Consider the following 16,105-nt stretch of genomic DNA (forward strand, 5'->3'; position numbering starts at 1 on the left):
CGCTCAGTTTGGCTGTAATTCACTCCTTGGTTCATTCAGTCGGCCTGTATTTTTTGAGTACCCATTCTAGAGCCAGGCACGTGCTGCATTTTGCTGGGGTGGAGGTGGGACACACTTGTGAGCAGCAGCCAAGGCTCTTCCTACCCAGCATGGTGGTCACGATCGTGGTGCTTGTTAGAAGGAAGCTGTGTGTGAGGGCCTTGGCACGCAGGAGCAGGGGGAAAAGCGAGCAGAGTGCTGGGAGCTCAGCCAGCTGGTGGCAGCTGAGCGAGGCCCGCTAGTAGTACTTAGAGCCACTTGTGTGCCGCCCGTGTCAGTCCGTGCAGAGGCAGCGGCCTCGGATCCAGGCAGTGTGGCTCCAGGGTCCTCGCCATTCTGCCATAACCTTTCGTACTTTGTTTTTCAGCCCAAGAAAAATGCAGTTGTCAGTGAGGTTTTAAGTAAGGGAGTGGCAAGATGAAGTTCATGTTTTTTATTTTGACATGTAGAGTGGACAGAGAGACAGAGACAGAAAGGTCTTCCTTTTCCATTGGTTCACCCCCCAGTGGCCACTGCGGCCAGCGCACCGTGCTGATCCGAAGCCAGCCAGGTGCTTCGTCCTGGTCTCCCATGGGGTGCAGGGCCCAAGCACTTGGGCCATCCTCCACTGCACTCCCAGGCCACAGCAGAGAGCTGGACTAGAAGAGGAGCGACTGGGACAGAATCTGGCGCCCTGACTGGGACTAGAACCTGGAGTGCCGGCGCCGCAGGCGGAGGATTAGCCTAGTGAGCCGCAGCGCCAGCCCATATATTTCTCACTCTGCCCACAGTGTGGAAAACGGTCTGGAGGGATGGGAGTGCCGGACGGTTAACAGTGCTTGTCCTGGCCCAGGTGTGTTTTGGCTCTGAGATTTCTGGTTGATTTTCTTTTGTCATTGACTCCTTTCCGGGTGGGGGATGGGGGCTTTCCAGGGTTTATCTGTCATTTGTAATACAAACCATGGGCACTTTTTGGCTAAATGTCAACTTACTGTTTTACTGCAGTATTTTTGGTTGCAGCTACCTTACTGTCCTGAGGGAATTGAGCCTGATCACAACAATGTGTAGGCCGTTAGACAGCTGCTTTCCCAGCGTGAGAAGTCTTGCTGTGGTATTTCTCAGGGTCAGCAGCTGGCTTGCCTTTGAACCCCAAATACAACAGGAACCTGGGAGGTTCCCTTCCTCCTGCTGCCTTCCTCTGCGGCACCTTTGCCCTTCAATCCGTCCCCAAGCTCGATCTGAGCTACCGCTTTAATATCTCAAGTTCAGCTGTCCCATCTCTCACCTTGATTACTGCAGCCTAGGGATCTTTCTGAAATGTAAGTCAAACTGTCACTTTTTTGCTTAAAGTTTTTCAAAGGCTTCCACTGCCCTTGGAAGAAAGTTCAGATTTCTTGGTCCGACTTCCAAGCCAGCCGCCTCCGACCTCGTCCCGTGGCTCGGTCTCCTTGCGCAGTCTCCATGATGTTCTGCTTCGTTACAACTTCCTGGCCCCCGCCCCTGGGGATTATTAGTCAGGAGGTGTGGGCAAAGGCCCAGCACCTGGTTGTTCAGAGCCCCTCAGCTGATTCTGGATACATCCAGATTTGAGCCTTGATCTCAGCGCTAATTACGGGATATTCATTTGAGCTGCACATTAGCATCCTCTAGGAGATTTTCCTATACTCAGAAATTCAGATTTGGAGCCTGAATTAGTTCCCAGGTGTCTGTCTGTCTGTCTCTCTCTCTCTCTCTCTTTCTCAATATCTGCCCTTGTAAAAAAAAGAAAAGCACAAGATTTATTAGGGCCAGCCAGGTTAAGCTGCCGAATGCAGTGCTCACATCCGTTATGGGCACTGGTTGGAGTCCCAGCTGCTCCACTTCCAATCTGACACCCTGCTAATGGCCTGGGAAAGCAGTGGAAGATGGCCCAACTCCCTGGGCCCTTTTACCCACATGGGAGACCTGGATGGAGCTCCTGGCTACTGGCTTTGGCCTGGCCCAGCCCTGGCCATTGCAGCCATTTGGGGAGTGAACCAGCGGAATGGAAGATTCTCTTTCTCTGTCTCTCCCCTCCCCTCCCCTCCCCTCCCTCTCTCCCTCTCTCCCTCTCTCTCTCCTCTCTCTCTCCTCTCTCTCTCTCTGTCACTCTGCCTTTCAAATCTTTTTTTTTTTTTTAAAGATTTATTTTATTTATTTGAAAGGCAGAGTGACAGAGAAAGAGGAGAGTTGGGGAGGGAGGGAGGGAGGGAGGGAGGGAGGGGGAGAGAGAAAGAGAGAGAGAGTGAGAAAGCAAGCTTCCATCTGCTGGTTCACTGCCCAAATAACTGCAATGCCCAGGGCTTGGTCCATGCTGAACCAGAAGCCTGGACTCTGCCTGGGTCTCCACATGAGTGGCCAGGACCCAGCGTTTGGGCCCTTCTCCACTGCTTTCCCAGGCATATTAGCAGGGAGATGGAGTGGAAGCAGAGCAGCCCGGCCATGAACCAGAACTCTAAGGGATGCTGGTGTGTTGCAAGCAGTGGCTTAGTCTGCTGCACCACACCACCTGCGCAGGTCCTTAAAATTTCCATTGCCTTACCACTGCCACACTGGAGACCAGACTTCTAACACTTTATGGGACAAACCATATCCAAACCAGAGAAGTGACTTTGGGTAAACACTTAAAATTCTGAGCTTCAATTTCTTCCTCTATAAAATGGGATAAACTGTCTTTTTAATAAATTGTTGCAAAGATGAAATGAGTTAAGTAAATATATGCTGGGAGCTTAAAACACTGCTTGAGGGAGGGGAGGATGTTGGACAGTGGGTTAAGGTGTTACTTGGGATGTCTGCATGCCACATCAGAGCACAAGTTCAAGTCCAGCTACCCACTTCTGATGCAGCTCCCTGTCAATGCACCAGGGAGGCAGCAGCTGATGACTCAAGTACTTGAGTCTCTGCCACTTGTGTGAGGGACTAGGATGGAGTTCTTGGACTTGGCCTGGCCTGGCCTGGCCCTGGCTGTGTGGCCATTTGGGGAGTGCACCTGCAGATGGAAGATCTCTTTGTCTCTCCCCCTCTCTCTCCTCTTTCTGTCGCTCTGTCTTGGAAATAAATACTACTTTTTTTTTTTTTTTTTAAAGATTTATTTATTTATTTGAAAGAGTTACACAGAGAGGAGAGGCAGAGAGAGAGAGAGAGCTCTTCCATCCGCTGGTTCACTCACCAATTGGCCGCAATGGCTGGAGCTCAGCCAATCCGAAGCCAGGAGCCAGGAGCATTTTCCAGGTCTCCCATGTGGGTGCAGGGGCCCAAGGACTTGGGCCATCTTCCACTGCTTTCCCAGGCCCTAGCAGAGAGCTGGATTGGGAGTGGAGCAACCGGGTCTCGAACCGGCGCCCATATGGGATGCTGGCGCTTCTAGCCAGGGCGTTAACCCGCTGTGCCAAAGCGCCAGCCCCAAATAAATAATTCTTTATAGAACAAAGACTAGGGCCAGCACTGTCCATAGTGGGAAAGGCCACCACCTGCAGTGCTGGCATCCCATATGGGCACCGGTTCAAGTTCCGGCTGCTCCACTTCCAATCCAGCTTTCTGCTAGGGCCTGGGAAAGCAGTGGAAGTTGGCCCAAGTCCTTGGGCCCTGCACCCATGTGAAAGACCAGGAAGAAGCTCCTGGCTTCAGATCAGCGCAGCTCCAGCTGCTGTAGCCAATTGGGGAGTGAACTCTCTCTGCCTCTCCTTCTCTCTCTGGGTAACTCGACTTTCAAATAAATAAATCTTAAAAAAAAAAAGAAAAAGAAAAAGAAATACACACAAATGGAATTCTGTCTACATGTCCGCTGTAGTTCTGGATAGTGAGATTTGGGTGATTCTCTGCATTTTCCATGATGAGTGTATTAGCTTTTTGTTCCTTAACAAAGGCACCTAGAGGAGCCTCTTGGAAAGGAGGTTCACTGTGGCTTACGGATTGGAGGCTCACAGCTGATCAGATGCCCCATTATTCTGGTGGGGAGTGTGGAGGAGCAATCAAGTGGAGAGCCAGGGAGCAGAGAGAGAAGCTAGACCAAACAGCTTAAATAACCAACCTTCCCAGGAGACCTGCTTGCTGAGGGCAGTGCCCCAGTGACCTAAAGACCTCTCACTGGCCGCATCTCCCAGCACAGTTAGATTAGGTCTCCACCCTAACCTATCGCCCATTGGTGTTAATCCATTAATGATTGACATAAGACTTTGAGGTTGAAATGTCTGCATGAGTTAGCAGAGCCAAATCCTGGTCGTTATTACTTGCATAGTCTTTTAAACATATATATCTTCATTTTTTTAAAAAAAGATATATTTATTTACTTGAAAGTCAGAGTTACACAGAGAGAGAAGGAGAGGGAGAGACAGAGAGAAAGGTCTTCCACCTGCTAGTTCACTCCCCAGATGGCTTAACAGCTGGAGCTACGCGGATCCAAAGCCAGAAGCCAGGAGCTTCTTCCAGGTCTCCCATGTGGGTGCAGGGCCCAAGGACTTGGGCCATCTTCTACTACTTTCCCAGGCCATAGCAGAGAGCTGAATCAGAAGTGGAGCAGCCAGGACTTGAATCGGCGTCCATATGGGATGTCGGCACTGCAGGCGGTGGCTTTATCTGCTACGCTACAGCGCTGGCCCCTAAACTATCTTAACAGTACTTATTCCTGTTGCCTTAGTTACTGGGTCTTTCCTGATGGCCAGGAGTAGCTTCATGTACGCAACAGACAAAAAGAGTGTATTCTATTTAAGATCTAGGTATTTCTGGTACAAAGTATGGATAACACCCAAAGAAAATGTTGTGACACATTGCAAGATGGAACAGAAATTTTCTTTGGGTCACTTTCTGTTGTGTGTTACTGTTTGCAGCTGATTTTTGTCTCTCTTCACCTTTCCTTTCCCATGTCATAAATCTACTGGTGCATGAGTGTGAAGTTCAAGACTTCATTTTAAAAAAAAGTTTAGTGGGGGCTGGCATTGTTGCATAGCGGGTTAAGCTGATGTCTGCAATGCCAGCATCGCATATGAGTGCTGGTTTGAGTCCTGGCTGCTCCACTTCTGATCCAGCTCCTTGCTAATGGCCTGGGAAAGCAGTGGAAGATGGCCCAAGTCCTTGGACCTCTGCCATCCATGTGGGAGACCTGGAAGAAGCTCCTGGCCCTTGTCTTTGGCCTGACTCGGCCCTGGCTGTTTCAGTCATTTGGGGAGTGAACCAGCAGATGCAAAGCTCTCTCTCTGTAACTCTGTCTTTCAAATAATTATGAAGTTTAATTATATGAGCCCCTTTTGGAGGTGGTCCTGTGTTTAACATCACTTGGCTCCTTTACATTGAGATATGTATATATGAGAACCGTGATTTTGATCAAACTTTTTTAGTGGTCTTTACAGTAATAAGTTCCCCTTTAGACAATGGTTGTCAGCCTTATGACTTGTTGGTAGGTTATTCCCAAGGGGCTGAGAAATTCCTGTTTTTAAAAGTCGAGAAAGCCTTTGGTGAGTTGCTGTTTCATTTTTGGTTTCCTTTTCTCTTCAGTTCTCGGATCACACTTACCTTTCCTTTTTCTGCTGGTGTGTACTATCTGCTCACCTAAGCATGGTAGATGCTTTGAGATAATTGAGCTCTGTGTAATGCCCTAAACTAGCCACTGTTGTCTTGGGGGGGCGGGGGGTCTCACATCTCTCCTGTGCACCCTGAATAGTGCTGGCACTCAGATTGTTAGACTGTCACTTTGTATGTTCTAGGGTTCAGTGAAGTAGTTATTAAATCATAAGCTTAGAATTATGCCATAGATAAGAAATACTTTAGTTAGTACTTAGTGGAATTCTTCAGATTAACTTGAAATTTGAAAAGCCAGAATTGAGATTATGACATAAGTTCTTTAAGAATTTTTCCAGTAAAACAATTACAGCAGTGATTTTCCCCAGATAACTTGGCTAGTCATCTCTTAAAGATGTGCTGGTCTCATGAAGAATGTTTGGTCTGATTACCTGTGGCTGTTGTTAAATATGTTTTATAATAAGCAGCCTGTAAGTAGATGCTGTTTACGAAGTTGCCCAGTGCTCTCCTTGAAAGTACTGTCTTCTCTTGGGATTTAAGTTAACTAAGTTAAATTATTTTAAAAATTTATTTATTTATTTGAAAGGCAGAGTTACAGAGAGGCAGAGGCAGAGAGAGAGAGAGAGAGCATTCTTCCATCTGCTGGTTCACTCCCCACATGGCCTCAACAACTGGAACTGGGCCAATCCAACACCAGGAGCCAAGAGCTTCCTCTGTGTCTCCCACAAAGGTCCAAGGACTTGGGCCATCTTCTGCTTTCCCAGGCCATAGTAGAGAGCTGGATCAGAAGTGGAGTGGCTGGGACTCAAACCAGAGTCCATAAGGGATGCTAGCACTGTGGGCTGTGGCTTTACCTGCCACGCATGGGGTCTGCCCCTAAATAAATAAATCTAAAAAAAAATTATTTTACTACTTACTAGCCCTCCTTTGTCCCTAAATAAAGCATCAAACAGCAACAACAAAAAACCCTTTTAGTTATGGAGTCAAAATGAATCAGACAGTTTTTATTCGATGTATTTTATGATGTGCTAGTTGGAAATTCGGATATTCATGGATGACTCCAGTGTTAATGTATAATCAAGCAGGTGTAGTGGGAAGCAGATTAAATTTTATGTTGCAACTTTAGGGAGGAGACTGTGACAACTCCATATATTTATCTAAAACAAGCAATTAAATCTATTTTTAATTTATAAAACTAGAATTTATTATGTAAAACAGGTACTAGTTCTTTAAATTTTTAATCAGGAGAAATACAGCCTTTTAATTACATAGTCTAAAGCCACAGCATCCAATAAAGATAGAATGCACGTCACATGTAATGTTCAAGTTTGTGGTGCCACATTAAAAGGAGTAAAAAAGAAATGGTGAAATGAGTTTTCTAATAAAATTTATTTTGCTTTATTTGAAAGAGAGACAGAGATAAGAGATCTTCCACCTGCTAGTTCATTTCCCAAATACCTGCAATAGCCTGAGCTGGGCCAGGCCAAAGCCAGGAGCCCAGAACTCCACTGGGTATTCCATGTGAGTAGTTGAGACCCAAGCACTTGAAGCAATCGCCTGCTGCCTCCGAGGGTGCACATTAGCAGGAAGTTGGTAGAGCCAGGTATCAAACCCAGGCACCCCGATATGGCATGTGGGCTGCTTTAATGCTAGGCCAAATCCCACTCATATATATAAAGTATATGTATACATTAATATATAAAGTGTTATATAAGTCTATAATATATATAGATTGATTGATTGATTTGAAAGGTAGAAAGGTAGAGGCAGAGAGAGAGAGAGGTCTTTTATATACTGGTTCATTTCCCAATGGCTGCAATCACTGGAGCTGGGCTGATCCAAAGCCAGGAGCCAGGAGCGTCCTCTGGGTCTCCCACGTGGGTGCAGGAGTCCAAGGACTTGGGCCGTCTTCCACTGCCTTCCTAGGCCATAGAGAGCCGGATGGAAGTAGAGCAGCTGGGACTCGAATTGGTGCCCATATGGGATGCCAGCACTACAGGTGGCAGCTGTACCTGCTAAGCCACAGCGCCAGCCTGCCCCCCCACCCCAGCACCATCAGTGTATATTTTATCCTTACAGCCTATCTCTGTTTGAAGCAGCCAGATTTCAAGTGCTCAGTAGTCACATCTGGCTAGTGACTACCATATTGGACTACGTAGGTGTAGTTTCAGTGAGTTTACATAGAGCAGAACCTACCTAAGTTGGTATCTTGTACAGATTTCTGTGCAAGTCAAGTCCTGAAGGCAGATAGATGATGGTGCTGTGAGTCTGCGAGGCAGATTTTAACGTGTTGCTAACATGAATATTGCTAACAGAGGTCTCGTGGCCTTTGATTTCCTACTGAGGGTAATACACACAGACCCTGGTTCCAGTGCTTCAGCACACAGCATGCCCTCCAACCACTGCTTTCATTCCAGCTTGGTGCTGGTGTTGCCACTGCCTGGTTACCTGGCAGCTTAGCCTTGGGCTATGGCCAGTGGTATTGTTAAGTAGTAGCTGACAGTGTTTGAGGAATTGCCTGAGAAGAGGGAAGGCATTGTTGAAGACAACAACACTAAAAAGAACCGCAAATGTCCAGCAAACTTGTTCTTCTTCAACACTGGTGGGAGATTTAGTTAATTTATGGCATGAGTCCTCAATATTTGATCTTCAAAAAGTTTATGGAAAATGCATATTATAAGATACAATACATAGGTTTCAAAAAGATTTGCATCACTTGAGATGTCTGCATCTCACTTGGGGTACTTGGGTTCAGTCCCTGCTCCCAGCTCCTGATTGCAGCTTTCTGCTCATGCAGACCCTGGGAGGCGGCAGTGATGGCTTAAATGGTTGGGCTCCTGCCACCCACACGGGAGATCTGGGTTGAGTTCCTGGCTCCCAGGTTTGGCCCAACCCAGCCCTGGCCAGTGAGGAATTTGAAGAATGAACCTTTATTGCATTTTATTTGAAAGGGACTCCAAAATAGGATGTGGGTATCTGAACCAGAGTCTTAACAACTCTACCAAACAACCACTCCATAATAAACTTAGCTTAATTCCATTTTCCATGAACTTTCTCAGATACTCTCTGCCATTCTCATTCTTAGCTTTAGTAAACTTTCACCAGTGGAATTCAAGTCCTTGGTGCTTAAATACTTGTGATATATGCTCTAAGTGTTAAGTACACACTGAATTTTAGAAACTTAGTACACTAAAAGAGTGGAAAGTATCTCAATTTTTCCATGATTATATGTTCAGCTGATAACATTTTGGTTTAAAAATATGACTACTAAAAGAATTGTCTTTTTTTTTTTTTGAAAAAAAAAAAAAATTATTTGATAGGCATAGTTCAAGAAGAGAGAAAGAGCTCTTCCATTTGCTGGGTCACTCCCCAAATGGCTGCGACAGCTGGGGCTGGGCCAGACTGAAGCCAGGAGCCAGGAGCTTCTTCTCGTTCTCGCATGTGGGTGTAAGGGCCCAAATAGTTGGGGCATCTTCCACTGCTTTCCCAGGCACATCAGCAGAGAGCTGGATTGGAAGTGGGGCATCCAGGACTCGAACTGGTGCCCATATGGGATGCTGGTGTTATAGGCAGTGATTTAACCCACTGTGCCACAATGCCAGCCCCAAGAATTAAAATTTCATCTGTCTTGTATTTTATTTTACTTGTTAATTTTTTTTAAAGATTCAAAAAAATTATTTGAAAGGCAAAGTGACAGAGGAAGAGAAGTAGAGACAGATCTTCCACCTGCTGGTTTACTCCTCAAATGGCCACAATGGCCGGGGCTAGACCTGACCAAAACCAGGAGCCTGGAACTCCATCTGAGTCTCTGCTGCTTTCCCCGGTGCGTTACCAGGGCGATGGAGTGGAAGCAGAACAGCCAGGACTCAAACTGGTGCTCTGACGTAGGGTGCCAGTGTTGTAAACGTAACCGATTCATTGTGCCGTGTCAGCCCTTGTATTTTACATCTGTCGGACACTGCTGCCTTAGATTAGTTGTTCACTGCGCAGACTGCCAGGGAGGTGCTCCCTGTGCTTCCCAGAGTATGTGCTGGAGCACTGCACCTGTCGATGCTGTCTTCTTGGCAGCAAGGGCGATGGTCTGTGCCTGACCCTCCCTGGAGGAGGGAGGACTTCACACAGTCCTCAGTTCCGGCTCAGAACGGTTCAGCAGTCAGGTTTCTGCTTTGAGAACATAAGATCTGTTGATTTTTATCACTAGTTTGCTATTTTTTAAAAAGATTTATTTATTTATTTGAAAGTCAGAGTTACACAGAGAGAGGAGAGGCAGAAAGAGAAGAGAGGTCTTCCATCCACTGGTTCACTCCCCAGTTGGCCGCAATGGCCAGAGCTGAGCCGATCCGAAGCCAGGAGCCAGGAGCTTCTTCCCAGTCTCCCACGTGGGTGCAGGGCCCTAAGCACTTGGCCCATCTTCTTCCGTTATCCCAGGCCACAGCAGAGAGCTGGATTGGAAGAGGAGAAGCCGGGACTAGAACCGGCGCCTATATAGGATGCTGGCACTTCAGGCCAGGGCGTTAACCCGCTGCACCACAGCGCCGGCCCTGCTAATTTAAAAAAAAAAAAAAAAAAAAAAGATTTATTTATTTGAAAGGCAGAGTTAGAGAGAGGGAGAGACAGCGATCTAACATTTGCTGGTCCACTCCCCAAATGGCTGCAATAGCCAGGGGCTAGGCCAGGCCAAAGCCAGGAGCCAGGAGCTTCTTCCAGGTCTCCCACATGGGTGCAGGGCCCCAAGAACTTGGGCCATCTTCTACTGCTTTCCCAGGTATATTAGCCAAGAGTTGGATCAAAAGTGGAGCAGCCAAAACTTGAACCAGTGCCCATATGGGAGGCCAGCATCACTGGTGGAGGCTTAACCTGCTGTGCTACAATGCTGGCCCTGCGGACTGTTTTCATGAAAAGGCCAGTCTGTAATTAGGTGCTTCTTCATGTCTTCTCTGATAAACAAATGAAGAACTCTAGTTAAATAGTTCTAGGTATTTGCTCTTTCCTTAAGTGTTCTCAGCATCCCAGAGAACCAGCTCAGTATACCTTGATCTGTATAGACGTTAGTCTTTTTTTTTTTTTTGACAGGTAGAGTAGACAGTGAGAGAGAGAGACAGAGAGAAAGGTCTTCCTTTGCCGTTGGTTCACCCTCCAATGGCCTCCACGGCCGGTGCGCTGCGGCTGGCGCACCGCGCTGATCCGAAGCCAGGAGCCAGGTACTTATCCTGGTCTCCCATGGGGTGCAGGGCCCAAGCACTTGGGCCATCCTCCACTGCACTCCCTGGCCACAGCAGAGAGCTGGCCTGGAAGAGGGGCAACTGGGACAGAATCCGGCGCCCCGACCGGGACTAGAACCCGGTGTGCCGGCGCCGCTAGGTGGAGGATTAGCCTATTAAGCCACAGCACCGGCCTAGACCTTAGTCTTACAGTTATTTTTAGAACTTCATAAGAGTACCTGGTGGGTATTGATGTTTCCATTATCCAAACTGTTCAGAAAGAGGACTAGAGTTGATTAGCTGAGCATTTCACTTGGATAGTCATGAACCTGGGGATAATTTGTATGTCTGGTATTTAGCTTTCTTTCTTTCTCATCAAAAAATAAAATTACTCTTCTTTAAATGGGGGAATCCAAAGCACATCCTCACCCTTGTAAACCTGTAGTTTTGGAATTAACTCTCTGTCCTCTACATTCCTCATTTTGCTCTCAGTACAGTTTAATGTGTATAGCTCCCCAGTCGCCTAAAAGGGCTATGGGGTGGAGAGTAAGAAGTGACACTGAGCATCTGTTGTGTGCCATACACTTAGCTGGGTGCTTTAGAAATGTTTTCTCAGTAACCCCAAGAAGTAGGCGTTATGATCTCTACTTTATAGATGAGGAAGTAGAAACCTGGAACTTAAGTAACTTTTCACCTTCACAGCCCTCTGATGTGGAGTCTGGAACTCGGCATCAGGCCAGGTTAAAAGCAGCAGTATTAATACCTCTGGTATTCCAGAGGTAGAGATGTGTCTGTGAATGTGTCTGTCGTTCTGAACTTGGAGAAATGTGCAGGATCCCTCCCGAAGTGTCTTTATCCGTTATCACAGCCCTGACGCCTGTGCTGATGGGTTATTTCTAGGTTGTCCACCCTGTGGGCATGTGATAACCATGCACGTTGTGTTCCAGGTGGCATCCCTGACTCCGCAGGATGGCCCAATGGAATCAGCTCCAGCAACTCGACACGCGGTACCTGGAGCAGCTGCACCAGCTGTACAGCGACAGCTTCCCCATGGAGCTCCGGCAGTTCCTGGCCCCGTGGATTGAGAGTCAAGACTGGTAAGTCCTCCTTGAGAAGCTTCCGGACTGCTGGGTTTGGGCTTGATTCCAGGCACCTGATCTGTTTTGGCTTCATGCTTTGCTGACTATTTTGTTGAAAAACTTATGAGGACAGGCAATGTGGGATACAGAACAGGAGGTAAGAGGTACCTTTAGTCTTTTAAAGCATTTCTATGTTAGAAGGGCCTAGGGGCAAGAGTCTTTGGGACTGAAACAGCCTGCTTGGAGGTAGACGTCTTGAAGCTTGATTGGATTTCATTTACTTGGGGGGGGGGGGGGTTCCTTTGTGTCTTCTGATTCTCCAGAGAGAGGGTAGAGAATTTTAAAAACATTTTTCACTTTATTTGAAAAAGTGTGTGTGTGTGTGTGTGTGTAAGGGAGAGAAACAGAGTGAGAGAGAGGAGATAGATCTTCCATTTGCTAATTCACTCTCCAAATGCCTGTAACAGCCTGGGCTAGGCCAGGCCAAAGCCAAGAGCCCAGACCTCCATCTGGGTCTCCCATGTGGGTGGCAGGGACCCACTTGAGCCATCACCTGCTGCCTTCCAGGGTGTGTGTTATCAGAAAGCTAAGTTGGAAGCAGAATAGCTGGCACTCCCATGTGGGATGCAGGTGTCCTTAGTGGTGTCTTAATTGTCATGCCTACCTTGGTAGAAGTAGATCTTCAGGGCCAACACTATGGCATAGCAGGTAAGGCTACTGCTTGCAGGGCCAGCATCCCATACCGGTGCCCATTTGAGACCCAGCTGCTCCACTTCCAATCCAGCTCTCTGATATGGCCTGGGAAAGCAGTGGAAGATGACCTAAGTCCTTGGGCCCCTGCACCCGTGTGGAAGACCTGGAAGAACTCCTGGCTCCTGGCTTTGGTCTAGCCCAGCCTTGGCTGTTTTTGGCCATTTGGGGAGTGAACCAGCAGATGGAAGACCTCTCGCTCTCTCTCTCTGCCTCTGCCTCCCCTTCTCTGCAACTTTGACTTTCAAATAAATAAATAAATCTTTAAGAAGTTAGGAGCCAGAGCCAGGAATTGAACGCAGACACTGTATTGTGGGATGTAGGCGTCTTAACTGCTGGACCAAACACTGGCTCCTTTTCCTCCTTGATGCTGATTTCCATTTGTGTGCATGTGTGTGTGTGCGTATGTGTGAAACGTTCAGAATCATTTTTCATCGTTCTCTCCTAGGGCATATGCGGCCAGCAAAGAATCGCATGCTACGTTGGTGTTCCATAATCTCCTGGGTGAGATTGACCAGCAGTATAGCCGCTTCCTGCAAGAGTCCAATGTTCTCTATCAGCACAATCTGCGAAGAATCAAGCAGTTCCTTCAGGTACGATGAGAAACAGGAGGAGGGACACCGGGCCTGCGGAGGATAGTTTTAGCTCTCTTTCCTGGAAGTGCTTCTTTTTCTCATTTGGCTAAGTAATGAGACTCTGTCCCCAAATACCCCTGCCTCGAGTCACTTCTGTCCTAGCAGTTGCAGTCGTGTGGTGGTGGTTGTGACATGAATCCTGTCGTGCCAGCAGGGTAGTAGCACCAGGGCCTCAGCTCAGACAGCTGACTCTTGCTTTAAATGTTGAGTTTGCCCAGGATTGGATTCCTTGACAAAATCCTCTGTGCCAGGACTCAGACCAGCGTGCCTCTCTCGCAGACACACACAGTTCATCCTGCCTGCCTGCCTGTTTCTTTCCTTCCTTTCCTCCCCCACTGATTTCTGCCAGGCTCTCAGGCCTTGTAGTAAATGGCACGCAGTCCTCAGTTGACGAGGAGGTTCCGCCCAGCTCCCTGGTCTGCGGCTGCTCTTCATGTTCTTCCTGTCCTCCTTACAGAGCAGGTATCTCGAGAAGCCAATGGAGATTGCCCGAATCGTGGCACGGTGCCTGTGGGAAGAGTCCCGGCTCCTCCAGACAGCAGCCACTGCAGCCCAGGTAAGACGGAGAAGACAAAGCACTGGTCTGAGAAGTGGAAACTCAAACAGCTGTGTAATGTGACAAAGCATAAGCTATTAAATCTATCAGAAAAGAAGGGGGAAAAACAGATCACTAACCATACAAATACATGGGAAGATTTGCGCGCGTGCGTGCACACATACACACACACACACACACACACACACACACACACACACCACCCCTCATCCTCCCGAAAGAGCCAGTCGGCTCACAGGTTTAAAGCATCTGTCTGGAAGACATTCATGATATGTATTTGTCCAGTGTCATTCAGATTTTTTCAAAGTATAGAAAAACAAGAGATGGTTCCAGCTCATTTTATGGGGCTAGAACAATCATCTTGTCAAAGCCTAAAAAACACAATATAAATAAAGAAAATGGTTAGTATTTTTACATCCTGCATATTCTACAAAGCATGATTTATATTCTAGGAATGCAAGGATGGTTCAACATTATAAATTAATATAATGAATTAGTAAGCTAAGAAAAACAGTAATATTTTTGTTGGATTACAAAATCCAGTATCAATTCCAGATTTTAAAAAATAAGGAACTTTAAAAGATTTATTTATGTAAAAGGCACAGCTTCAGAGAAGAAGAGGGAGAGACAGATCTTACATCCACTGGTTTGACTCCAACAGCCAGGTCTGGTCCAGAGCAAAGGCGGGAACCAGGAACTCTGTGCTGGTCTCCCACAGGGGTGGCAGGGCCCAACCACTTGGGTCAACATCCATTGCCTTCCCAGACATGTTAGCAGGAACCTCGATTGGAAGCAGAGTAGCGGGGACTCCAACAGTGTTATAAGTGCCCACGTAACCCACTGTACCACAACATGGGCCTTGATACGACTTTCTTAACACAATAAAGAATATTCATCAGAAACCAAACAGAGCGTAAGGCAAAATGGTAAAAGGCTGAAGTATTCTCCTTAAAAAGTAAAAAAAATAAGGATGCCTGCCACCATTGCTACTTCTCTGAAGGATTAAGCCAATGCTAAGAGACTGAAAGAGAGATGGGGGGTACAACTGTGGGAAAGCAAGAGACAAAATTACCATTGTTTACCAAAGCCAGGTCTTCCTAGAAGACCCAAGAGAACAAAACCATTGGAGCTACAGTAGCAAGAATCCAGAAAGGCCCCTTATTTTATGACTCAGTAGTGTGTACAGCAGTAACAGTAACAGTTAGAAGATGTGATGGAAGAGACGATTGGATGCATAAATGCAAAACTGATCATGTATAATATGCATATATTATTGGTATATATGAGAAAAAATTTAGAAGAATATGTATCGAATCATTAATTGGTTATAGGAGATTTTTAAAATTTTATCTGAGGGGTTTTCTTTAATGTCCTATAATTAGAGACTTCTTTTTCTCCCCCCTTCCCCCCTTTTTAAGATTATGGTATAAAACACACATAACAGAATTTTCATCTCTTAACTTAACCATTCGAAGGCCAGGGCATTAATTCACTGCGCCACAGTGCTGGCCCCTCAAGATACATTTTTTTTTTAAAGATTTATTTATTTACTTTGAAAGTCACAGTACCAGAGAGAGAGGCATAGAGAGATCTTCCATCCTCTGGTTTACTCCTAGATGGCCACAACAGCGGGCACTGGGCTGGGGGCCCAAACACTTGGGCCATCTTCTGCTTTTCCTAGGCCATAGCAGGGAGCTGGACTGGAAGTGAGCAGGCAGAACATGAACAGGTGCCCATATGGGTTGCTGGCTTTGCCGACAGCTGCTTTATCTGCTATCATGATGCCAGTCCCTCAGGGATATTTTTACTACTCTAATCCAGGGTCTGAAAACAGTGACCATAGCTCAAATCTAATTGAGATATTTTGGAACCCACCCACATTCATCCATGCATCATCATGGCTGCTTTCCTGATGCTGTAACGTGACTGGGTATTTGGGGTGGTGTCTGTGAGACCCAGCAAGGTAAAAGTGTTTACCTCCCAGATGAAAAGGTTGCAGCCCCTGACATAGAGCTGTAAGGGAGATACTTGCGGCCCCAGCCCAGGCCTCACTATATTCCCTCTGTTTTCATCATCTGGCATATTTTTAAATACCTGGTATGGGCAAACAACAAGCAATAGGAGGGTAGATGTAGCCCCTGCTCCTCAGGGCTCTCAGCTAGCTGGGATTATAGATTCACAAACACTCAAAGCAAGAAAAGCACAGAGGAGGATGTGAGTCATTTTGTCTAAGGAAGTTGAAGAAGACTTCGCAGGGGAGTGAACACTTCTACTGCACTGGATGGTGAAGGATTCAGGTGTGCTTGGACAGCAGCACACGCCAGGCCGAGCGAT

General features: G+C 46.9%; 1 protein-coding gene across 8 annotated transcripts in view; it reads left to right on the plus strand.

The window, feature by feature from the left end:
• The window catches only part of STAT3 (signal transducer and activator of transcription 3), a 64,312-nt gene that overhangs the window by 28,043 nt on the left and 20,164 nt on the right, over positions 1-16,105 (plus strand). For all 8 annotated transcript variants that reach the window (XM_070060679.1, XM_070060678.1, XM_070060681.1 and 5 more), the window contains 3 exons: positions 11,699-11,848; positions 13,029-13,173; positions 13,673-13,771. In XM_070060679.1, the coding sequence (XP_069916780.1) occupies positions 11,721-11,848; positions 13,029-13,173; positions 13,673-13,771 (372 nt within the window). In that variant the 5' untranslated portion in view covers positions 11,699-11,720. The remainder of the gene's footprint in view (positions 1-11,698; positions 11,849-13,028; positions 13,174-13,672; positions 13,772-16,105) is intronic.

The sequence above is a fragment of the Oryctolagus cuniculus genome, chromosome 17, assembly GCF_964237555.1.
Source record: "Oryctolagus cuniculus chromosome 17, mOryCun1.1, whole genome shotgun sequence".
Taxonomy (NCBI): domain Eukaryota; kingdom Metazoa; phylum Chordata; class Mammalia; order Lagomorpha; family Leporidae; genus Oryctolagus; species Oryctolagus cuniculus.